The 26,834-nt window shown below is 43.7% G+C and overlaps 2 protein-coding genes across 3 annotated transcripts in view; both read right to left on the bottom strand.

The window, feature by feature from the left end:
* LOC106608518 (zinc finger MYND domain-containing protein 15) overlaps positions 1 to 530 on the bottom strand; it is a 12,886-nt gene extending 12,356 nt beyond the window's left edge. Inside the window, exons 1-2 of one of the 2 annotated variants that reach the window (XM_014206468.3) lie at positions 248 to 530; positions 1 to 47 (exon numbers count right to left, since the gene is read on the bottom strand). The exon at positions 1 to 47 is cut by the window's left edge and continues 203 nt beyond it. In XM_014206468.3, the coding sequence (XP_014061943.1) occupies positions 1 to 47 (47 nt within the window). In that variant the 5' untranslated portion in view covers positions 248 to 530. The remainder of the gene's footprint in view (positions 48 to 247) is intronic. The other variant, XM_014206469.3, reaches the window with a different exon arrangement.
* A 3,697-nt stretch (positions 531 to 4,227) lies between these two features.
* LOC106608517 (F-box only protein 24) lies at positions 4,228 to 16,944 on the bottom strand. The gene is made up of 10 exons (XM_045721475.2): positions 16,722 to 16,944; positions 16,415 to 16,495; positions 15,987 to 16,173; positions 14,313 to 14,584; positions 13,693 to 13,966; positions 11,609 to 11,767; positions 11,313 to 11,434; positions 9,675 to 9,806; positions 9,356 to 9,526; positions 4,228 to 4,683 (listed from the first exon to the last, which is right to left on the bottom strand). The coding sequence occupies exons 1-10, from the start codon at positions 16,803 to 16,805 to the stop codon at positions 4,360 to 4,362; spliced, it is 1,806 nt and encodes a 601-aa protein (XP_045577431.1). The 5' UTR covers positions 16,806 to 16,944; the 3' UTR covers positions 4,228 to 4,359.
* Between the last annotated feature and the right edge of the window lie 9,890 nt (positions 16,945 to 26,834).

Below are 26,834 nucleotides of genomic sequence, written 5' to 3'. Positions count from 1 at the left end.
TCCGAGAACTCAATTATCCGGTCACGGTAACCTGACACTAACTCCATCTGAAAATGAGCAAGACGTAGGCCGGTCAAAAAGACTCGGAGAGAGGAGAGGTAGACCGAAAGAGCACTAGGTATAATATGGAGGAAATGTAAAGGACGTTGTCAACCATAGACAAACGCTACAGATGGTGGAATAATATGTATGTTTTCACTATCATTCTAACCTATTAATCAACTTCCATCAATATAATTTACCATACCTTGAAGTAGGGCTATATTTTTCGCTTAAATCTGGGTTTTCTTTGGTTGGAAAAGGCCTTCTGTCACTTGTAGCCTTGGTTGCTTTGAGGAATTCGAAAAATGAAAATAAACATGCGACAAAATATGTTGTTTTTCGAAAGCAAAGGAGTCAATGTTTTACGCGATGAGGATTCCAAAAAAGAACACAATTTGTCCCGCAAAAAATGGAAAGTTTATTTTTATTTCTCTTTCCGACAGCAAACATTTTAATGATCGAACAATCCATTTGATTACAAAACATTTCGTCTCTCCTCAAAACAATTTTTACGTTAGGCCTTATCAAACATGATCAATTAATCAATATCTTATACTAAGCGCTATTAAATAAATAATCGCTAGTTGGTGGTGTTCTAGATTTCTGCACTGAAGCGGTAAAATGATTCAGGGTTGTGACACTAGAGGAGTACAGATACTTTTCGTAACAGGTTAGGAGAGTATTTTAGCTAACCTTAACCTAATTCTCCTAACCTGCCACGTTATTTACCCTAACCTTAACCTAATTCTCCTAACCTGCCACGCTAATTATCCTAACCTTAACCTAAGTCTCCTAACCTGCCACGTTAATTCTCCTAACCTGCCACGTTAATGATCCTAACCTTAACCTAAGTCTCCTAACCTGCCACGTTAATTATCCTAACCTTAACCTAATTCTTGTAACCTGCCACGTTAATTACCCTAACCTTAACCTAATTCTCCTAACCTGCCACGTTAATTATCCTAACCTTAACCTAATTCTCCTAACCTGGCACATTAATTATCCTAACCTTAACCTAAGTCTCCTAACCTGCCACATTGTTAATTATCCTAACCTTAACCTAAGTCTCCTAACCTGCCACGTTATTTACCCTAACCTAATTCTCCTAACCTGCCACGTTACTTACCCTAACCTTAACCTAATTCTCCTAACCTGCCACGTTAATTATCCTAACCTTAACCTAAGTCTCCTAACCTGCCACATTGTTAATTATCCTAACCTTAACCTAAGTCTCCTAACCTGCCACGTTATTTACCCTAACCTGCCACATTAATTATCCTAACCTTAACCTAATTCTTGTAACCTGCCACGTTAATTACCCTAACCTTAACCTAATTCTCCTAACCTGCCACGTTAATTATCCTAACCTTAACCTAATTCTCCTAACCTGCCACATTAATTATCCTAACCTTAACCTAAGTCTCCTAACCTGCCACATTGTTAATTATCCTAACCTTAACATAATTCTTCTAACCTGCCACGTTAATTATCCTAACCTTAACCTAAGTCTCCTAACCTGCCACGTTATTTACCCTAACCTAATTCTCCTAACCTGCCACGTTAATTACCCTAACCTTAACCTAATTCTCCTAACCTGCCACGTTAATTATCCTAACCTTAACCTAAGTCTCCTAACCTGCCACATTGTTAATTATCCTAACCTTAACCTAATTCTCCTAACCTGCCAAGTTAATTAACGTAACCTTAACCTAAGTCTGCTAACCTGCCACATTAATTATCCTAACCTTAACCTAATTCTCCTAACCTGCCACGTTAATTATCCTAACCTTAACCTAATTCTCCCAACCTGCCACATTAATTATCCTAACCTTAACCTAAGTCTCCTAACCTGCCACATTGTTAATTATCCTAACCTTAACCTAATTCTCCTAACCTGCCACGTTAATTATCCTAACCTTAACCTAAGTCTCCTAACCTGCCACGTTATTTACCCTAACCTAATTCTCCTAACCTGCCACGTTAATTACCCTAACCTTAACCTAATTCTCCTAACCTGCCACGTTAATTATCCTAACCTTAACCTAAGTCTCCTAACCTGCCACATTGTTAATTATCCTAACCTTAACCTAATTCTCCTAACCTGCCACGTTAATTAACGTAACCTTTACCTAAGTCTGCTAACCTGCCACATTAATTATCCTAACCTTAACCTAAGTCTCCTAACCTGCCACGTTAATTATCCTAACCTTAACCTAATTCTCCTAACCTGCCATGTTAATTACCGTAACCTTAACCTAAGTCTCCTAACCTGCCACATTGTTAATTATCCTAACCTTAACCTAATTCTCCTAACCTGCCACGTTAATTAACGTAACCTTAATCTAAGTCTGCTAACCTGCCACATTAATTATCCTAACCTTAACCTAAGTCTCCTAACCTGCCACGTTAATTATCCTAACCTTAACCTAATTCTCCTAACCTGCCACGTTAATTACCGTAACCTTAACCTAAGTCTCCTAACCTGCCACATTGTTAATTATCCTAACCTTAACCTAATTCTCCTAACCTGCCACATTGTTAATTATCCTAACCTTAACCTAAGTCTCCTAACCTGCCACGTTAATTACCCTAACCTGCCACGTTAATTACCGTAACCTTAACCTAAGTCTCCTAACCTGCCACATTGTTAATTATCCTAACCTTAACCTAAGTCTGCTAACCTGCCACGTTAATTACCTTAACCTAAGTCTCCTAACCTGCCACGTTAATTACCCTAACCTTAACCTAATTCTCCTAACCTGCCACGTTAATTATCCTAACCTTAACCTAAGTCTCCTAACCTGCCACGTTATTTACCCTAACCTGCCACGTTAATTACTGTAACCTTAACCTAATTCTCCTAACCTGCCACATTGTTAATTATCCTAACCTTAACCTAAGTCTCCTAACCTGCCACGTTCATTACCCTAACCTGCCACGTTATTTACCCTAACCTTAACCTAATTCTCCTAACCTGCCACGTTAATGATCCTAACCTTAACCTAAGTCTCCTAACCTGCCACATTAATTATCCTAACCTTAACCTAATTCTTGTAACCTGCCACGTTAATTATCCTAACCTTAACCTAAGTCTCCTAACCTGCCACATTGTTAATTATCCTAAACTTAACCTAATTCTCCTAACCTGCCACGTTAATTACCCTAACCTTAACCTAATTCTCCTAACCTGCCACGTTAATTATCCTAACCTTAACCTAAGTCTCCTAACCTGCCACGTTAATTACCCTGACCTAATTCTCCTAACCTGCCACATTGTTAATTATCCTAACCTTAACCTAAGTCTCCTAACCTGCCACGTTAATTATCCTAACCTTAACCTAAGTCTCCTAACCTGCCACGTTATTTATCCTAACCTTAACCTAATTCTCCTAACCTGCCACGTTAATTATCCTAACCTTAACCTAAGTCTGCTAACCTGCCACGTTAACTATCCTAACCTTAACCTAATTCTCCTAACCTGCCACATTGTTAATTATCCTAACCTTAACCTAATTCTCCTAACCTGCCACGTTAATTACCGTAACCTTAACCTAAGTCTGCTAACCTGCCACATTAATTATCCTAACCTTAACCTAAGTCTCCTAACCTGCCACGTTAATTATCCTAACCTTAACCTAATTCTCCTAACCTGCCACGTTAATTATCCTAACCTTAACCTAAGTCTCCTAACCTGCCACGTTGATTATCCTAACCTTAACCTAATTCTTGTAACCTGCCACGTTATTTACCCTAACCTTAACCTAATTCTCCTAACCTGCCACGTTAATTACCCTAACCTAATTCTCCTTACCTGCCACGTTAATTACCGTAACCTTAACCTAAGTCTCCTAACCTGCCACGTTAATTATCCTAACCTTAACCTAATTCTCCTAACCTGCCACGTTAATTACCCTAACCTTAACCTAATTCTCCTAACCTGCCACGTTAATTATCCTAACCTTAACCTAATTCTCCTAACCTGCCACGTTAATTACCGTAACCTTAACCTAATTCTCCTAACCTGCAATGTTAATTACCCTAACCTTAACCTAATTCTCCTAACCTGCCACGTAAGTTCTCCTAACCAGCTACATAAAGTCACTTCCAGTCGTAGCTGTACTAGCTCTAGTCAGAACCGTGATTCAGGGATACAGGATCGAGGGATTCATTAATTTGACACAAACACTGATGCTGCTGTTTTTATTAAGCAAAATAAAACATTAAATGTGGATGGAGTCTTTGGCCACAATTGTTTCATATAGCATAAAAAAAACATTCTGTTAGGACAAAAAAAAGTGGCATTGTTGGTGAATGTGGTTATGACTGGCCGCTGGGCCCGTCAGACACGGGCCGGATGGCGATCAGCGCTTGGACCAGGAACTCCCTGTGGGCGGGGTTAATGGTCATGTGCCGCTGCACAGCCCAGCGGAGGATGTCCACCTTTCGCCTCAGACTCTCACACTCCCTCAGCTGGGATAGTTGCCAGATCAGCCTCTCCCTCTCATCTCTCGCCACCTCACTTTCCTCCTCCTCCTTTACAGGAGGGGGGCAGCGGAACAGGGGGGGCTCGGCGATGTCATGGCAACAGAGCAGGAATAGGCAGTCCTTGGAGGCACAGAGAGAGCGGGCGGTGCGGGGCACCTGGGGGAGAGAGAAAGAGGACATATACAGTAGTTGAGAGTAAAGATGAGAGTACAAAGATGAAAGTACCAAACATAGGTCTTCTTCTTTGGTATTATGGCGTTCACACAGTTTGTGCATGCCGCCACCTACTGTGTAGGAGTGTATGGTCGATCACGTTACATTTTTTTTAAACTCCACTATTTCATACATTTAAAAACAAAAATAACACCCCATTACACTTATTTGACCCTAACTGATCTTACACCAGACTGGGAGGACAGGACTTTTTCATTCAACACACCTTGTAACTCTTCTACAGTAAAACCTCGTACAGCCAAGTACTTCTCTACAGCTGGCACCACAACATCTAGTTTCTGTCATTTATGTTCCATTTCTGCGGTACAGTTGATATGCTAAGAAGCCAACCTTGCTGAAGCACAAATTAGTATAACTCTGTATTGGTCTAGGCCAAGTACTCACCCTTGACCCATCATCCTCTACTCTCTTCACTGCCTCAGCATATGTGACCTTATGTTCTATTCTGACCCTGCCGCCCTCAACCTGTCTCTCTCGCACCGGCCACTTCTGATCCCCGGTAACATGGGTATCCCCACAATTGACACACACCGTTTTTTCCCCCGATACTACACATTCCTTTGTCCCATGCCCTCCTGCACACTTCTCACATCTTGGAATCTCCCTCGTACACACTGCTGCAACATGACCATGAGCTTGGTATCTGAAACACCTCAGTGGGTTCGGCACAAAAACTCTCATGGGATAAGTGACATATCCTAACATGACTTTGTCAAGTAAATACTCTGCTTCAAAATTCAAAAGGACAGACGGTGTCTTCTCAGTTTCACTATGCTTGCCAAACGGCGGGTGTCACAGACACAGGGAATCTTCAACTTTAGTTGCTCCACCTCAACACTTAACACCACACCAGTAATCACTACCTTTCAAAGGCGCCCTGCTCCAGAGAAGTTACAGGTTTTGTCCCGAGGCCTGTGATGTGAAGCGCCAGCTCCCTCTGGTTCTAAGAAACACCAAGTCCACTTCGAGCTACCTTCACCAATTTGAACAGTACCCACATTCTTTTCTACCCAGCCTGAGACCACATATGGGTCAGTCAAAATGTAAGGATCCACTTTCTCCAAAAGTTTCACTCCCACTGGGCAAGAATCATCCTTTGCATGACCATAGGGGAGAGGCAGGGACTCTGAGGTCTTCTCCACACCTGCCACCGCAGGTACAGTGATTCATCCTCATTCTTATCAGGTTACATTTCTGAGACAGGAGAATATGGTTTGTACTTGGTGCCATTCTTCCTCAACACACATCTTCCCTCTGCACTGCGCTCTTCTCTTTCTTCCTCGCTGTCCATAACCACGTTTATCCATTCACCACACTCAGCCTTCATTCGCTGTATTGTTCGCAGATCACACACTGATGGCCTTTCTCCAATACCCAATATCTGTTCCTGAGCAAAATTTACTAGTCTGGCTATCTCTGGCCTCTCCATGCTCCCAATTTACTAGTCTGGGTATATCTGGCCTCTCCATGCTCCCAATTTAATAGTCTGGCTATCTCTGGCATCTCCATGCACGCAATTTACTAGTCTGGCTATCTCTGGCCTCTCCATGCTCCCAATTTACTAGTCTGGCTATCTCTGGCCTCTCCATGCTCGCAATTTACTAGTCTGGGTATCTCTGGCCTCTCCATGCTCCAAATGTAATAGTCTGGCTATCTCTGGCCTCTCCATGCTCCCAATTTACTAGTCTGGCTATCTCTGGCCTCTCCATGCTCCCAATTTACTAGTCTGGGTATCTCTGGCCTCTCCATGCTCCCAATTTACTAGTCTGGCTATCTCTGGCCTCTCCATGCTCCCAATTTACTAGTCTGGCTATCTCTGGCCTCTCCATGCTCGCAATTTACTAGTCTGGCTATCTCTGGCCTCTCCATGCTCCCAATTTACTAGTCTCGGTATCTCTGGCCTCTCCATGCTCTCAATTTACCATGCCTGGCTATCTCTGGCATCTCCATGCTCGCAAAATGTGAGCTACTCTGCATCTAAGAGCAGCGTCCGTCCCACTCCTCCTGTCGCAGTGCCTGATGGTCAATCCCAAACAGGTTTATAGCTAGCTAGATACAGTTCAAGTCATAAGTTTATATACACCTTAGCCAAATACATTTAAACTCAGTTTTTCACAATTCCTGACATTTAATCCTAGTAACAATTCCCTGTCTTAGGTCAGTTAGGATCACCACTTCATTTTAAGAATGTGAAATGTCAGAATAATAGTAGAGAGTGATTTATTTCAGCTTTTATTTCTTTTATCACATTCCCAATGGGTCAGAAGTTTACATACTCAATTAGATTTTGGTAGTATTGCCTTTAAATTGTTTAACTTGGGTCAAGTGTTTTGGGTAGCCTTCCACAAGCTTCACACAATAAGTTGGGTGAATTTTGGCCCATTCCTCCTGACAGAGCTGGTGTAACTGAGTCAGGTTCGTAGGCCTCCTTGCTCGCACACGCTTTTTCAGTTCTGCCCACAAATTTTCTATGGGATTGAGGTCAGGCCTTTGATGGCCACTCCAATACCTTGACTTTGTTGTCCTTAAGTAATTTTGCCACAGCTTTGGAAGTATGTTTGGGGTCATTGTCCATTTGGAAGACCCATTTGCGACCAAGCTTTAACTTCCTGACTGATGTCTTGAGATGTTGCTTCAATATATCCACATAATTTTCCTGCCTCATGATGCCATCTATTTTGTGAAGTGCACCAGACTCTCCGGCAGCAAAGCACCCCCACAACATGATACTGCCACCCCCGTGCTTCATGGTTGGGATGGTGTTCTTCGGCATGCAAGCCTCCCCCTTTTTCCTCCAAACATAACGATGGTCATTATGGCCAACCAGTTCCATTTTTGTTTCATCAGACCAGAGGACATTTCTCAAAAAAGTACGATCTTTGTCCCCATGTGTAGTTGCAAACCGTAGTCTGGCTTTTTTATGGCGGTTTTGGAGCAGTGGCTTCTTCCTTGCTGAGCGGCCTTTCAGGTTATGTCAATATAGGACTCGTTTTACTGTGGATATAGAAACTTTTGTACCGGTTTCCTCCAGCATCTTCACAAGGTCCTTTGCTGTTGTCCTGGCACTTTTTGCACCAAAGTACGTTCATCTCCAGGAGACAGAACGCGTCTACTTCCTGAGCGGTATGATGGCTGTGTGGTCCCATGGTGTTTATACTTGCGTATTATTGTTTGTACAGATGAACGTGGTACCTTCAAGCGTTTGGAAATTGGTCCCAAGGATGAACCAGACTTGTGGAGGTCTACAATTTCTTTTCTGAGGTCTTGGCTGATTTCTTTTGATTTTCCCATGATATCAAGCAAAGATGCACTGAGTTTGAAGGTAGGCCTTGAAATACATCCACAGGTACACCTCCAATTGACTCAAATGATGTCAATTAGCCTATCAGAAGCTTCTAAAGCCATGACATCATTTTCGGGAATTTTCCAAGCTGTTTAAAGGCACAGTCAACTTAGTGTATGTAAACCTCTGACCCACTGGAATTGTGATACAGTGAATTATAAGTGAAATAATCTGTATGTAAACAATTGTTGGAAAAGTTACTTGTGTCATGCACAAAGTAGATGTCTTAACCGACTTGCCAAAACTATAGTTTGTTAACAAGACATTTGTGGAGTGGTTGAAAAATCAGTTTTAATGACTCCAACCTAAGTGTATGTAAACTTCCAACTTCAACTGTAATTAACCAATCCAACAGCTAGATAATTAACCACTCCAACAGCTAGATAATTAACCAATCTGACAGCTAGATAATTAACCAATCCAACAGCTAGGTAATTAACCAATCCAACAGCTAGATAATTAACCAATCTGACAGCTAGATAATTAACCACTCCAACAGCTAGATAATTAACCAATCCAACAGCTAGATAATTAACCACTCCAACAGCTAGATAATTAACCAATCCAACAGCTAGATAATTAACCAATCCAACAGCTAGATAATTAACCAATCCAACAGCTAGATAATTAACCACTCCAACAGCTAGATAATTAACCAATCCAACAGCTAGATAATTAACCAATCCAACAGCTAGATAATTAACCAATCCGACAGCTAGATAATTAACCAATCCGACAGCTATATAATTAACCAATCCGACAGCTATATAATTAACCAATCCGACAGCTAGATAATTAACCAATCCGACAGCTAGATAATTAACCAATCCGACAGCTAGATAATTAACAAATCCGACAGCTAGATAATTAACCAATCCGGCAGCTAGATAATTAACCAATCCGACAGCTAGATAATTAACCAATCCGACAGCTAGATAATTAACCAATCCGACAGCTAGATCATTTACCAATCCGACAGCTAGATAATTAACCAATCCGACAGCTAGATAATTAACCAATCCGACAGCTAGATAATTAACCAATCCGACAGCTAGATAATTAACCAATCCGACAGCTAGATAATTAACCAATCCGACAGCTAGATAATTAACCAATCCGACAGCTAGATAATTAACCAATCCAACAGCTAGATAATTAACCAATCCGACAGCTAGATAATTAACCAATCCGATAGCTAGATAATTAACCAATCAAATGTCCAGAGTGAGATTACAAAGAGTGCAGCCTTACCTTGATGTTCAGTTTGATGAACACAGCGCTTCCCTTGGAGCAGCCGGGCAGTCGGCGGCCTCCTCCACAGCCACAGCCCTGTACTTCCTTCACTCCAGACTCCCCTTGCAGCAGGGCGAGCGAGTGGTTCAGTCCACACCAAACCTCCACTGGAGTCATGGACAGCACCACCTACAACAGGGGAGAGGGGTCATTGTTACCTGATGGATTTTGATATTATGGTGTTATAAATGTAGTTTCAACTGGCAACTGGACAGTAAGGTGTATACAAGAGAGGAAGCACAGACAGACATACGCAGACACACACACGCAGACATACCTCGGTGGGTTCGCCGCGGTCGATCTTATCTCCTGTGCCAAGCTGTCCGTAGCGGTTGCTGCCCTGCATGAAGACGCGGCCACAATCGTCCAGCAGGCACAAGTGGCTCAGTCCCAGAGAGCACTTCACCACCTAGCAGAGGTCAAAGGTAACTCCGTTGTAGGTTTGGACCATATATACTAATAGACCATATATGCTAATAGACCATATATAGCATATAGACCATATATGCTAATAGACCATATATGCTAATAGACCATATATACCATATAGACCATATATACTAATAGACCATATATACTAATAGACCATATATACTAATAGACCATATATAGCATATAGACCATATATGCTAATAGACCATATATGCTAATAGACCATATATACCATATAGACCATATATACTAATAGACCATATATGCTAATAGACCATATATGCTAATAGACCATATATACTAATAGACCATATATGCTAATAGACCATATATACCATATAGACCATATATGCTAATAGACCATATATGCTAATAGACCATATATGCTAATAGACCATATATGCTAATAGACCATATATGCTAATAGACCATATATACTAATAGACCATATATGCTAATAGACCATATATGCTAATAGACCATATATACCATATAGACCATATATACTAATAGACCATATATACTAATAGACCATATATGCTAATAGACCATATATGCTAATAGACCATATATGCTAATAGACCATATATACTAATAGACCATATATGCTAATAGACCATATATACTAATAGACCATATATACCATATAGACCATATATGCTAATAGACCATATATGCTAATAGACCATATATGCTAATAGACCATATATACTAATAGACCATATATGCTAATAGACCATATATACTAATAGACCATATATACTAATAGACCATATATGCTAATAGACCATATATACTAATAGACCATATATGCTAATAGACCATATATGCTAATAGACCATATATGCTAATAGACCATATATGCTAATAGACCATATATACTAATAGACCATATATACTAATAGACCATATATGCTAATAGACCATATATGCTAATAGCTAATAGACCATATATGCTAATAGACCATATATGCTAATAGACCATATATACCATATAGGCCATATATGCTAATAGACCATATATGCTAATAGACCATATATGCTAATAGACCATATATACTAATAGACCATATATACTAATAGACCATATATGCTAATAGACCATATATGCTAATAGACCATATATGCTAATAGACCATATATACTAATAGACCATATATGCTAATAGACCATATATGCTAATAGACCATATATGCTAATAGATCATATGTACTAATAGACCATATATACCATATAGACCATATATGCTAATAGACCATATATACTACACAAAGGTGCTATCTAGAACCTAAAAAGGTTATTTGGTTGTCCCCATAGGATAACAAAAGGGTTCTCCATGGAACCCAAAAGACTTCTACCTGAAACCCAAAAGGACTCTACCTGGAATATCCTATGGCGACAGCTGAAGAACCCCTTTAGAACCATTTTCTCTAAGAGTGTACCTGTGGACAAAAGTGTGTTTGGTGGAAATGTGTCTCAGTACCTTGTAGGGCAGGGAGAGCGGCAGAGGGGTGTGGATGTTATGGGGGTCGTAACCCTGCTGGGTCCCAATGAACTGACGATACACACCAACGGAGTGTACCTCCAAATAGACTGAACCCTCACCTGAGAGAGAGAGATAGAGAGAGAGAGGGTTATGACACATTTTTATACTAGCATGGATGGAAAACCGCAATGTAAGAAGCATTGTTGAATGCAGAAACTGTCATATACTGAACTCAAGCTTCTTTTCAATGGAATCTTTACCCAAAACAATGCTAACTGTGCTGTGATATTTACCTGTGAGGTAGAGGACGCTGCTGTAGCTGGAATGGACCTGAGCGATGGGCAGGTGAGGCAGAGAGATGCTGATCTTCTTCAGAGCCAGCTGCACGGTGTAGGAACGAGGCGTGTTCAACTGGGTCTCATTCACAGACAGAGAATAGACCTTCCCAGTATCTGAGGGTGGAAATGGAGAGATACAATTCAGAGAATAGACCTTCCCAGTATCTGAGGGTGGAAATGGAGAGATACAATTCAGAGAATAGACCTTCCCAGTATCTGAGGGTGGAAATGGAGAGATACAATTCAGAGAATAGACCTTCCCAGTATCTGAGGGTGGAAATGGAGAGATACAATTCAGAGAAACAAGTTGTTTATTTACTGGCTTCATTTATATGTGAGGGACCTTGCAAACAATTGTTACGTTACAGCCTTGTTCTAAAATGGATTACATGGGGGGACTGAGAGACTAGTCAGGATTAAATAGCAGGGATTGGGAGACTAGTCTGGATTAAATAGGAGGGACTGGGAGACTAGTCAGGATTAAATAGGGGGGACTGGGAGACTAGTCTGGATTAAATAGGAGGGACTGGGAGACTAGTCAGGATTACATAGGGGGACTGGGAGACTAGTCAGGATTAAATAGGGGGGACTGGGAGACTAGTCAGGATTAAATAGGGGGGACTGGGAGACTAGTCTGGATTAAATAGGAGGGACTGGGAGACTAGTCAGGATTACATAGGGGGACTGGGAGACTAGTCTGGATTAAATAGGAGGACTGGGAGACTAGTCTGGATTAAATAGGGGGGACTGGGAGACTAGTCTGGATTAAATTGGGGGGACTGGGAGACTAGTCTGGATTAAATAGGAGGGACTGGGAGACTAGTCTGGATTAAATAGGGGGGACTGGGAGACTAGTCTGGATTAAATTGGGAGGACTGGGAGACTAGTCTGGATTAAATAGGAGGGACTGGGAGACTAGTCTGGATTAAATTGGGAGGACTGGGAGACTAGTCTGGATTAAATAGGACGGACTGGGAGACTAGTCAGGATTACATAGGGGGGACTGGGAGACTAGTCTGGATTAAATAGGAGGGACTGGGAGACTAGTCTGGATTAAATAGGGGGGACTGGGAGACTAGTCTGGATTAAATTGGGAGGACTGGGAGACTAGTCTGGATTAAATAGGAGGGACTGGGAGACTAGTCTGGATTAAATTGGGAGGACTGGGAGACTAGTCTGGATTAAATAGGAGGGACTGGGAGACTAGTCAGGATTACATAGGGGGGACTGGGAGACTAGTCTGGATTAAATAGGAGGGACTGGGTGACTAGTCTGGATTAAATAGGGGGGACTGGGAGACTAGTCAGGATTAAATAGGGGGGACTGGGAAACTAGTCAGGATCAAGGGAAAGATGAACGGAGCAAAGTAAAGAGAGATCCTGGATGAAAAGCTGCTCCACAGCACTCAGGACCTCAGACTGGGGTGAAGGTTCACCTTCCAACTGGACAACAACGCTAAGCACACAGCCAAGACAACGCAGGAGTGGCTTCGGGACAAGTCTCTGAATGTCATTGAGTGGCCCAGCCAGAGCCCGGACTTGAACCCGATTGAACATCTATAGAGAGACTTGAAAATGGCTGTGCAGCAACGCTTCACATCCAACCTGACAGAGCTTGAGATGATCTGCAGAGAAGAATGGGAGAAACTCCCCAAATACAAGTGTGCCAAGCTTGTAGCGTCATATCCAAGAAGACTCAAGGTTGTAATCGCTGCCAAAGGCGCTTCAACAAAGTACTGAGTTTGAATACTTATGGAAATGTGATATTTCAGCTTTTTATTTTTAATACATTTGCAAAAAAATGTTGTGTAGATTGATGAGGGAAAAAAACGATTTAATCAGTTTTAGAATAAGGCTGTAACGTAACAAAACGTGGAAAAAGTCAAGGGGTCTGAATACTTTTCGAATGCACTATATATTTAAATCAAATGTAATTCATGATGTTTAATTCACGGTGCGGTATTCAGTTGTAAAACTCCCCCAAATCCATTTGAATTGAAAATCAACCAATCAGACCGTCTGATGTTCAGAGACACTGACCAGTGACCAGCAGCAGGACCCTGTTGACCTCGGAGCCGGTGAGGCGGAGCTGTATGAAGGTCAGGGAGGGGTGAAAGGTCATCCGGAACACCCTCTGGCTGGTTTCCTGCTGGTACACTTCCACACAGTCACACCGCGGAGGGGTGAGAGGGGGCGCCGAGCCGGGGGGGCCGGGCCAGCTGGGGGGTACGGCTTCTGCACCACTGTTAGTATGGCTCACCAGGACGTATATGTACTGACGGAAGGAGTTGTCGCTACGGGGATCCACGGCAAACTATGAGTGGAGGAGCGAGAGGAACAGAGAGAGAGCGAGAGAGTGTGTGTGTGTGTGTGTGTGTGTGTGTGTGTGTGTGTGTGTGTGTGTGTGTGTGTGTGTGTGTGTGTGTGTGTGTGTGTGTGTGTGTGTGTGCAGGGGGGGGGGGGTTATAAAGTGTTCAAGCTAAAGTTTAACTTCCTGTTGGGTGTCCCACCCAATGTGCTACCCTCCACCTTCTTTCCTCTTACTCTCTTAAATGCTAGTCCTACTATTTCAATACTAGCAATACTGGCTAGCTAAATAGCTTGAGAATTGGTCATGGCTTGTGAGAATACCTTCCTCTACCCTTTACCCCCCGACTCACATCTTTGGCATTCTGACACAGCACAGCGTGGCGTGCGGCCCTCCTCCAAGTCATGTGACCGCGGAATGATGATGTCGCGGCGTTGCGCAGCAGGAAGACTGTGCCCTGGTAGTCAAACAGCAGGAGGTGGTCGCGGGTTGGCAGGGACCTTCTGTAGCCCAGTGCCAGGGGAGGAACAACGGCCAGGGACACAGAGGGACCCCCGGACCTGCACCACTGTGGAGTCCGGGACCACCCACTGCCCAAACGCTGCATCTGGAGGCCCTGGGAGTCTGTGGGGAGTAGAGAGAGGGTTATGGAATGTCTTGAGTGGGACTGATTCAATAGATCATTGTTATATTTTGTTGATTTGATCTCGTTTCATTTTCAGTTTTCTCAGGAGACAGTGTTTTCATATGTGATGGTATCATTCATAGTGGTCCAAGGATAATGAATACTGAACAAAAATATAAACCCAACATGCAAAGTGTTGGTCCCATGTTTCATGAGCTGAAATAAAAGATCCCAGAAATGTTCCATATGCACAAAAGCGTATTTCGCTGAAATGCTGTGCACAAATTTGTTTACATCCCTGTTAATGAGCATTTCTCCTTTGTCAAGATAATCCACATGATAGGTGAAGAAGCTGATGAAATGGCATGATCATTACACAGGTGCACCTTGTGCAGGGGACAATAAACGGGCACTCTAAAAATGTGCAGTTTTGTCACACAACATTGCCACAGATGTCTCAAGTTTTGAGGGAGCATGCAATTGGCATGCTGACTGCAGGAGTGTCCACCAGTGCTGTTGCCAGATAATTGAATGTTAATTTCTCTACCATAAGCCGCCTCCAGCGTTCTTTTAGAGAATTTGCCAGTACGTCCAACTGGCCTCACAACTGCAGACCACATGTATGGTGTTGTGTGGGCGAGCTGTTTGCTGATGTCAACGTTGTGAACAGAGTGCCCCATGGTGGAGGTGGAGTTATGGTATGGGCAGGCATAAGCTACCGACAACGAACACAATTGCATTTTATCTATGGTAATTTGAATGCACAGAGACACCGTGACGAGATCCTGAGGCCCATTGTTGTGTCATTTATCCACCACCATCACCATCACCTCATGTTTCAGCATGATAATGCACAGCCCCATGTCGCAAGGATCTATACACAATTCCTGGAAGCTGAAAATGTCCCAGTTCTTCCATGGCCTGCATACTCACCAGACATGTCACCCATTGAGTATGTTTGGGATGTTCTGGATCGGTGTGTACGACAGCCTGCTCCAGTTCCCACCAATATCCAGCAACTTCGCACAGCCATTGAAGAGGAGTGGGACAACATTCCACAGGCCACAATCAACAGCCTGATCAACTGTATGTGAAGGAGATGTGTCGCGCTGCATGAGGTGGTCACACCAGATACTGACTGGTTTTCTGATCCACACCCCTAACTTTTTTTAAGGTATCTGTGACCAACAGATGCATATCTGTATTCCCAGTCATGTGAAATCCATAGATTAGGGCCTCATGAATGTATTTCAATTGTCTGATTTCCTTATATAAACTGTAACTCAGTACAATCTTTGAAATTGTTGCATGTTGCGTTTATATGTTATTTCAGTGTATATTCAAACAGAGAAAAATCTGTTTGATTAGCGCCACACACTCAGTCCCTCCATCTATTCTTACATTTCAAGATGGCTGTCCTTCGCCAGTCGTTGGGCGTGGCAGCGGAAGGCTGCTGCGTTCCGGATGCCTGGCGATGGCAGAGCCGTCTCCAGAGGGAGGAGCTTAGGCTCAGCTGGTGGTAGGTGCGGCAAGTGGCTCCAAAAGCGATGACGTCACTGACTGACACTCTGGACAGAATCTCTTCCAGCTTGAGTGTGATTGGTTGGAGATTGAGATCAGTTTATGAGCAGACATACAGCAGAGACCATCATGGCACAATGTTCAAGCCCATGTTCTAACAGTGGTTAGTTTGATTCACAGTTTATGTAACAAATGAAACAATGAGAAAGTTACACTTCCTGTATGTGATCAAATGTGTGCATTAGGTCTAGTTTTGCACTTGACCATTTTAAATTATACTCTACCACACTGTGATGTAGTTATCTCACCAGCTCAGGTGGCAAAGAGCGAATAGTGGTGCAGTGCTCTACAGCATCCTTAGTTGGTGGGTTAGTCCTTCTCTTCTTTGGCTTGAAACATAGAAGCACACATTTTCACTTTTTTTTTAACAATATTCCATCTCTGAGTTTCACTTTCGGAAATACTGTACTTATCTCAACAAACCTCACTCTTAGTGATGACATCATCAAAAGGGAAAGGTCACGGTCAATGCCAATAATAACCATGTCATTATTTATATAGTGTCCACACTATAACAGTTTCACTTTCAGAAATACTGTACTTATCTCAACAAACCTTTGGTGGCGCCTCAGCTCTGTCGTATCCACACGCAAAGTTGGAACGGAGCTTTCCTGACTCTTTATTTGGCCTCTCATCCATTTCTTATTAAAAATGTTTGGATTTGATCTTTGAAAATATTAAGTGGTTCCTCCTTCTCATGTGTGCAAATATTTGAAGTACATTTTTCAGAATGTCTGTTCTTTTGAGCCATTGTTCTAGAAGTCGTCATGGTGAACTTTGTTTTGGAATCATAAGCTATTGTTGCGTGATTGTAGAACTTTGGTGATGACCCATTGTGAGGTACTTCTGTTTCCTTCTGAACAAGTGGATCCTACATTTTGACTTATTGTGTATCCCTAATAAGCCATATTATCTCACTACGTGTCCCTTTGGCAACACATTTGCAAGCAGACCCCTTCCTGATAATTCCCAACAACTTATGGTATACATCCATTATACATACGCTAGGTTGATAGAAATGGAAATCAATTGATAGATAGTTATAAAAAAATAAAATTGAACTAAACGTCCTTTCACTGTCAACTGCGTTTATTTTCAGCAAACTTAACGTGTAAATATTTGTATGAACATAACAAGAATCAACAACTGAGACCTAAAATGAACAAGTTCCACAGACATGTGACTAACAGAAATGGAAAATTGTGTCCCTGAACAAAGGGGGGGGGGGGGGTCAAAAGTAACAGTCAGTATTTGGTGTGGCCACCAGCTGCATTAAGTAGTGCAGTGCATCTCCTCCTCATGGACTGCACCAGATTTGCCAGTTCTTGCTGTGAGATGTTACCCCACTCTTCCACCAAGGCACCTGCAAGTTCCTGGACATTTCTGGGGGGGAATGTCCAAGCCCTCACCCTCCAATCCAACAGGTCCCAGACGTGCTCAATGGGATTGAGATCCGGGCTCTTCACTGGCCATAGCAGAACACTGACATTCCTGTCTTGCAGGAAATCACGCACAGAACAAGCAGTATGGCTGGGGGCATTGTCATGCTGGAGGGTCATGTCAGGATGAGCCTGCAGGAAGGGTACCACATGAGGGAGGAGGATGTCTTCCCTGTAACACACAGCGTTGAGATTGCCTGCAATGACAACAAGCTCAGTCCGATGATGCTGTGACACACCGCCCCAGACCATGACGGACCCTCCACCTCCAAATCGATCCCACTCCAGAGTACAGACCTCAGTGTAACGCTCATTCCTTCGACGATAAACGCAAATCCGACCATCACCCCTGGTGAGACAAAACCGCGACTCGTCAGTGAAGAGCACTTTTTGCCAGTCCTGTCTGGTCCAGCGACGGTGGGTTTGTTTCCATAGGCAACGTTGTTGCTGGTGATGTCTGGTGAGGACCTGCCTTACAACAGGCCTACAAGCCCTCAGTCCAGCCTCTCTCAGCCTACTGCGGGCAGTCTGAGCACTGATGGAGGGATTGTGCGTTCCTGGTGTAACTCAGACAGTTGTTGTTGCCATCCTGTACCTGTCCTGCAGGTGTGATGTTCGGATGTACCGATCCTGTGCAGGTGTTGTTATACGTGGTCTGCCACTGCGAGGACGATCAGCTGTCTGTCCTGTCTCCCTGTAGCGCTGTCTTAGGCATCTCACAGTACGGACATTGCAATTTATTGCCCTGGCCACATCTGCAGTCCTCATGCCTCCTTGCAGCATGCCTAAGGCACATTCACGCAGATGAGCAGGGACCCTGGGCACATTTCTTTTGGTGTTTTTCAGAGTCAGTAGAAAATACTCTTTAGTGTTCTAAGTTTTCATAACTGTGACCTTAATTGCCTACTGTCTGTAAGCTGTTAGTGTCTTAACGATCGTTCCACAGGTGCATGTTCATTAATTGTTTATGGTTCATTGAATAAGCATGAGGATCTGTGAAGTTATTTGGATATTTACAAATTATCTTTGAAAGACAGGGTCCTGAAAAAGGGACGTATCTTTTTTTGCTGAGTTTAGATACAGCAGACAGAAGAGGTGCAAAGCTTACAACTAATTTAAAAAATGGTGAAACGTATGATCTAGTATGTCTCATTTTGTGTTAACTTGAAAGATCCTATCCACGACAAATCGGCTGATTTTTACTTGAAGGTCACAGTAGGTCACAGTGTTTGGAAACTCTTCATGGATATTCAGAATAAGTGTGATTGGAGGTGTGAGGAACCCTTGGTTCATGAATACCAGAGCGTGACCAAGGCCTCTTCGGTTTCTGGATCACTGCTGTGTTAATGTGCAACAGGCTCCTTACAGTGTGTGTGTGTGTGTGTGTGTGTGTGTGTGTGTGTGTGTGTGTGTGTGTGTGTGTGTGTGTGTGTGTGTGTGTGTGTGTGTGTGTGTGTGTGTGTGTGTGTGTGTGTGTGTGTGTGTGTGTGTGTGTGTGTGTGTGTGTGCTGCGTGTGTGGTGTGTTTGTAGTGTAAAGTCCTTAAATAAAAATATGTGAAAGTACTACTTAAGTTACATTTTGAATGCTTAGCAGGACAGGAAAATGGTCCAATTCACACACTTATCAAGAGAACATCCCTGGTCATCCCTACTGTCTCTGATCTGGTGGACTCACTAAACAGAGAACATCCCTGGTCATCCCTACTGCCTCTGATCTGGAGGACTCGCTAAACAGAGAACATCCCTGGTCATCCCTACTGTCTCTGATCTGGAGGACTCACTAAACAGAGAACATCCCTGGTCATCCCTACTGCCTCTGATCTGGAGGACTCACTAAACAGAGAACATCCCTGGTCATCCCTACTGCCTATGATCTGGAGGACTCACTAAACAGAGAACATCCCTGGTCAGCCCTACTGCCTCTGATCTGGAGGACTCACTAAACAGAGAACATCCCTGGTCATCCCTACTGCCTCTGATCTGGTGGACTCACTAAACAGAGAACATCCCTGGTCATCCCTACTGCCTCTGATCTGGAGGACTCACTAGACAGAAAACATCCCTGGTCAGCCCTACTGCCTCTGATCTGGAGGACTCACTAAACAGAGAACATCCCTGGTCATCCCTACTGCCTCTGATCTGGAGGACTCACTAGACAGAAAACATCCCTGGTCATCCCTACTGCCTCTGATCTGGAGGACTCACTAAACAGAAAACATCCCTGGTCTTCCCTACTGCCTCTGATCTGGAGGACTCACTAAACAGAGAACATCCCTGGTCATCCCTACTGCCTCTGATCTGTAGGACTCACTAAACAGAGAACATCCCTGGTCATCCCTACTGCCTATGATCTGGAGGACTCACTAAACAGAAAACATCCCTGGTCATCCCTACTGCCTCTGATCTGGAGGACTCACTAAACAGAGAACATCCCTGGTCATCCCTACTGCCTCTGATCTGGAGGACTCACTAAACAGAGAACATCCCTGGTCATCCCTACTGCCTATGATCTGGAGGACTCACTAAACAGAAAACATCCCTGGTCATCCCTACTGCCTCTGATCTGGAGGACTCACTAAACAGAGAACATCCCTGGTCATCCCTACTGCCTATGATCTGGAGGACTCACTAAACAGAGAACATCCCTGGTCATCCCTACTGCCTCTGATCTGGAGGACTCACTAAACAGAGAACATCTCTGGTCATCCCTACTGCCTCTGATCTGGAGGACTCACTAAACAGAGAACATCCCTGGTCATCCCTACTGCCTATGATCTGGAGGACTCACTAAACAGAGAACATCCCTGGTCATCCCTACTGCCTCTGATCTGGTGGACTCACTAAACAGAGAACATCCCTGGTCATCCCTACTGCCTCTGATCTGGAGGACTCACTAAACAGAGAACATCCCTGGTCATCCCTACTGCCTCTGATCGGGTAGACTCACTAAACAGAGAACATCCCTGGTCATCCCTACTGCCTCTGATCTGGTGGACTCACTAAACAGAGAACATCCCTGGTCATCCCTACTGTCTCTGATCTGGAGGACTCACTAAACAGAGAACATCCCTGGTCATCCCTACTGCCTCTGATCTGGAGGACTCACTAAACAGAGAACATCCCTGGTCATCCCTACTGCCTCTGATCTGGAGGACTCACTAAACAGAGAACATCCCTGGTCATCCCTACTGTCTCTGATCTGGAGGACTCACTAAACAGAGAACATCCCTGGTCATCCCTACTGCCTCTGATCTGGTGGACTCACTAAACAGAGAACATCCCTGGTCATCCCTACTGCCTCTGATCTGGAGGACTCACTAAACAGAGAACATCCCTGGTCATCCCTACTGCCTCTGATCTGGAGGACTCACTAAACAGAGAACATCACTGGTCATCCCTACTGCCTCTGATCTGGAGGACTCACTAAACACAAATGCTTCGTATGCAAATTATGTCTGCATGTTGGAGTGTGCCCCTGGCTATCCGTAAATAAAAAATATAAATATAATTTGGTGCGGTCTGATTTTTTTATATAAAGAATTTTAAATGATTTATACTTTTACTTTTGATAATTCATTATATTTAAAACCAAATACTTTTAGACTTTTACTCAAGTAGTATTTAACTGGCTGACTTTCACTTTTACTTGAGTCATTTTCTATTAAGCTATCTTTACTTTTACTCAAGTATGACAATTGGATACTTTGTGTATGAGTGTGTGTGCCATTCACTGTCTCGCACAACACGACACGCACAGCTGGTGGTGGGCTGGTCACTTCCAATCGCATACCTATCATTCTCAGGCATTCTCTTTAGAGGGCATTCACTCTCTCTCTCTCTCTGCCCCTGTGTGTCTCTCTCTCTCTCCACCTCATTCACTCTCTCTGCCTCTGTGTGTGCTCTCTCTCTCCACCTCATTCACTCTCTCTATCCCGGTCTCTCTCTCTCTCTCTCTCTCTCTCTCTCTCTCTCTCTCTCTCTCTCTCTCTCTCTACCTCATTCATTCTCTATCCCTGTGTCTCTTTCTTTCTACCTCATTCACTCTCTCTGCCCCTGTGTCTCTCTCTCTCTCTCCACCTCATTCACTCTATCCCTGTCTCTCTCTCTCTCCACCTCATTCACTCTATCCCTGTGTCTCTCTCTCTCCACCTCATTCACTCTATCCCTGTGTCTCTCTCTCGCTCCACCTCATTCACTATCTCTATCCCTGTGTGTGTCTCTCTCTCTCTCTCTCCACCTGATTCACTCTCTCTATCCCTGTGCCTCTCTCTCTCTCTCCACCTCATTCACTCTCTCTGCACCTGTCTCTCTCTCTCCCTCATTCACTCTATCTCTCTTCCTTATTCTCTCTCTCGCTCTCCCTCATTCACTCTCTCTCTTCCTTATTCTCTCTCTCGCTCTCCCTCATTCACTCTCTCTCACTCCCTCCCTCATTCACTCTCTCTGACTCTCTCTCACTTCAATTTAAGGGATTTATTGGCATGGAAAACATGTGTTTACATTGCCAAAGCAACTGAATAATAAACAAAAGTGGAAAAAATAATACAAATGAACAGTAAACATTACATTCATATAGGTTTTTCAAAAAAAGACATTTCAAATGTCATATTATGTCTATATACAGTGTGGTAATGAAAGGGAAAATAAATAAACATAAATATGGGTTGTATTTACAATGGTGTTTGTTCTTCACTGGTTGCCCTTTTCTTGTGGCAAAAGGTCACACATCTTGCTGCTGTGATGCCACACTGTGGTATTTCACCCAGTAGATATGTGAGTTTATCAAAATTGGGTTTGTTTTAGAATTCTTTGTGGGTCTGTGTAATCTGAGGGAAATATGTGTCTCTAATATGGTCATACATTGGGCAGGAGGTTAGGAAGTGCAGCTCAGTTTCCACCTCATTTTGTGGGCAGTGTGCACATAGCCTGTCTTCTCTTGAGAAGCCTGTCTTCTCGTCGCCAAACCCACTGGCTACAGGTTATCTACAAGTCTCTGCTAGGTAAAGCCCCGCCTTCTCTCAGCTCACTGATCACCATAGCAGCACCCACTCGTAGCACGCGCTCCAGCAGGTATATCTCACTGGTCACCCCCAAAGCCAATTCCTCCTTTGGTCGCCTTTCCTTCCAGTTCTCTGCTGCCAATGACTGGAACGAACTGCAAAAATCACTGAAGCTGGAGACTCATATCTCCCTCACTAGCTTTAAGCACCAGCTGTCAGAGCAGCTCACAGATCACTGCACCTGTACATAGCCCATCTGTAAACAGCCCATCTATCTACCTCATCCCCATACTGTATTTATTTATCTTGCTCCTTTGCACCCCAGTATCTCTACTTGCACATTCATATTCTGCACATCTACCATTCCAGTGTTTAATTACTATATTTTAATTACTTCGCCACCATGGCCTATTTATTGCCTTAACTCCGTTATCTTACCTAATTTGCACTCATTTGTTTTCTTTTGTGCTACTGTATTATTGACTGTATGTTTTGTTTATTCCATGTGTAACTCTGTGTTGTTGTATGTGTCGAATTGCTATGCTTTATCTTGGCCAGGTCGCAGTTGCAAATGAGAACTTGTTCTCAACTAGCCTACCTGGTTAAATAAAGGTGAAATAAATTAAAAATGTAAAAAGAGTCAGGTCTGCCTACGGCGACCTTTCTCAATAGCAAGGCTATGCTCACTGAGTTTGTACATAGTCAAAGATTTCCATAATTTTGGGTCAGTCACAGTGATCAGGTATTCTGCTACGATATACTCTCTGTTTAGGGCCAAATAGCATCTAGTTTGCTCAGTTTTTTTGTTAATTCTTTCCAATGTGTCAAGTAATTGTCATGACTGTCCTGATCCGGTCAGGTTACAGGAGACCACAACCCTACAGATTATCTCTCACCCCCAACAGAGGAGGAGAGATCTAGGGGTCTGAAGATGTGGGGGTTTTATGACCCCTCACGCCCATAATAGTCTTAGGCCACAGGCAAATTCCTTTGTCCTCACTATGGAGAACTGGCCTCAGAACATTAAACATGCAATAAAGGGACTTTGGAACAATGGTGGTCATGACGATAGATATAATATGAAAATGTGTGTCATTTTTGTCTTGTTATTAAAGGTTAATAGATGATGTTATTACAAAAACATTGTACCTTTAAGAGTTTTCCCAGTATATGCCTGATGTTTATACATTGTACGTTGTGTGGAAAATGTCCAAATCAAAGAGAATGTTTTGGTAAAGATGAAATATGAAATTAGTTGTCTAAAATTGGATTTAGGTAAAATCTAGACCTTGCCTCTTAACTTGGTACGTCCAGAGAATTGCCCTAAAGGCGGTTACGCCCACTTCTGACCCGAGGGTATAAGACATGGGGTTAAGGATGAACAGATCGGACTAAGTGACCCAAGCTGCAGCAAGGTCTAAAAGATCAACGAACTCCACAACGCCACACAAGGTTGAAGACAAAGAAATCTTTTTCTACACGAGCTACGGATGAGTAGCTGTGTCTAAGCGGGTGAATTCAAGCCGAACCACCCAGCCTCCACTCTCCATTGAATCGTGGTATCTACACTGTTTCATTCCTACGCTGTGAGCTCTGAGCTACAGAGCTGTCTGTCCATCTGACCCATAAGAGCGGCAGTTCGGGGCAAGGCTAGGGTTAAAATAAGCATAGCTGACAAATGCACCCAAATGTATATTTCTCTCGTGTACTTTCTCTTTTCTCTCTCTTTTAAATCCCCATTTTGCGTAACACGCCTCATAGTGTGTTGGCCCGTTCTACTAAGTTCTAATCAATAGCCTAGACTGTGTTTTTGTGTATGTGTATCTTTTATCATCATTTTAGCTTTCTAGTAAATAAATAATCAACTAAGATTGGTGTGGTAAACTCATTGGTGGGACCCGGGTCCGTGCAGATTCCCGGATTATGCGACGTTCAGAATGAGACTGTAGAGGAAATTGATTAATTAGCGACTGTTGTAAAATCAATATTCTGATATTCTTTGAGTTAATTTGGGAAATAGAAACTCAATAAAACTAATTTTCCCATGGTGCCCCAGGTTTATGAGTTAATAATTGCTTGATTCATTTAATCACGCAATTATAAACCGTTAATCATTCGATGAGCAACAGTCGTCACATTAACTAATACAACGTCACGACATAATTATCTTTTTGCTTTCTCATGATTTGGTTCGGTCTAATTGTGTTGCTGTGCTGGAGCGCTGTGAAGTCTGTTTGTGAACAGAGCCACAGGACCAGCTTGCTTAGGGGACTCTTCTCCCTGTGTCCCTGTCTGTCTCTCTCTCTCTCTCTCTCTCTCTCTCTCTCTCTCTCTCTCTCTCTCTCTCTCTCTCTCTCTCTCTCTCTCTCTCTCTCTCTCTCTCTCTCTCTCTCTCTCTCTCTCTCTCTCTCTCTCTCTCTCTCTCTCTCTCTCTCTCTCTCTCTCTCTCTCTCTCTCTCTCTCTCCTTTGTCAGTGTCTCTCTCTCCCTCCCTCTGTCCCTGTGTCTCTCTCTCTCTCTCTCCCTCTGTCCCTGTGTCTCTCTCTCTCGTACTCTGTCCCTGTGTCACTCTGTCCTCCACTCTCCCTCTCTCTTCTGCTCTCCCTCTCTCCTCCTACACTCCTCTTTCTCTCCCCTTGTCCCTCTCTCCTCCTGTACTCCTCTCTCTCCCCTTGTCTCTTCTCCTGGACTCCTCTCTCTCCCCTTGTCCCTCCTCCTGCACTCCTCTCTCTCCCCTTGTCCCTCCTCCTGCACTCCTCTCTCTCCCATTGTCTCTCCTCCTGGACTCCTCTCTCTCCCCTTGTCCCTCCTCCTGCACTCCTCTCTCTCCCATTGTCTCTCCTCCTGCACTCCTCTCTCTCCCCTTGTCCCTCCTCCTGCACTCCTCTCTCTCCCATTGTCCCTCCTCCTGCACTCCTCTCTCTCCCCTTGTCCCTCCTCCTGCACTCCTCTCTCTCCCATTGTCTATCCTCCTGGACTCCTCTCTCTCCCATTGTCCCTCCTCCTGCACTCCTCTCTCTCCCCTTGTCCCTCCTCCTGCACTCCTCTCTCTCCCATTGTCTCTCCTCCTGTACTCCTCTCTCTCCCATTGTCTCTCCTCCTGGACTCTTCTCTCTCCCCTTGTCCCTCCTCCTGCACTCCTCTCTCTCCCCTTGTCCCTCCTCCTGCACTCCTCTCTCTCCCATTGTCTTTCCTCCTGCACTCCTCTCTCTCCCATTGTCTCTCCTCCTGTACTCCTCTCTCTCCCCTTGTCTCTCCTCCTGTACTCCTCTCTCTCCCATTGTCTTTCCTCCTGCACTCCTCTCTCTCCCATTGTCTCTCCTCCTGTACTCCTCTCTCTCCCCTTGTCTCTCCTCCTGTACTCCTCTCTCCCCCATTGTCTCTCCTCCAACACTCCTCTCTCCCCTTGTCCCTCTCTTTTAGTCCATCTGTCACTCTCTATTCATTCTTCATTCCTGCTGCCTCTCTCTGTCTTACTGTCTCTCTCTGTCTTACTGCCTCTCTCTGTCTTACTGTCCTCTATGTCTTACTGTCTCTCTCTGTCTTACTGTCTCTCTCTGTCTTACTCTCCTCTATGTCTATTAATCTGTTAATCTCTCCCATTATGTGCCGCCCTATCGGCCCAGCATTGTCCGGGGTTAGGCCATCGTCGTAAAATAAAAATGTGTTCTTAACTGATTTAGTTAAATAAAGGTTAAATAAAAACCTATTTAAAAAGCATTCTGCCATGTTAAGTTGCCATGAGTTGCCATGTAAAGTTAACATGAGCTGCCATGTAAAGTTACCATGAGTTGCCATGTAGAGTTATAATGAGCTGCCATGTACAGTTGCCATGAGCTGCCATGTAAAGTTACCATGAGTTGCCATGTACAGTTACCATGAGTTGCCATGTAAAAGTTGCCATGTAAATTTAACCTGAGCTGCCATGTAAAGTTACCATGAGTTGCCATGTAGAGTTATAATGAGCTGCCATGTACAGTTGCCACATCATACAGTAAGAAATATTGAAGGCATACAACATAAATGCACACACGCCCGCACGCACACACACACACACACACACACACACACACACACACACACACACACACACACCCTGAGCTGGGCTCAGACACTCGCACGGAACATACAATTGGTCCAAAACAAAGGAAATGGTGCCACAAAGCTTAGTCAGAGCATGATGAATGTGCATGGTCCTCATTGACCCACATGCTTTGGGAGTGATGTCA

Source organism: Salmo salar, chromosome 07 (genome assembly GCF_965601325.2).
Source record: "Salmo salar chromosome 07, fSalSal1, whole genome shotgun sequence".
Taxonomy (NCBI): Eukaryota; Metazoa; Chordata; class Actinopteri; order Salmoniformes; family Salmonidae; genus Salmo; species Salmo salar.
The sequence above is the reverse complement of the archived record's forward strand: the minus strand, read 5'-3'. Positions and strand labels throughout refer to the sequence as shown.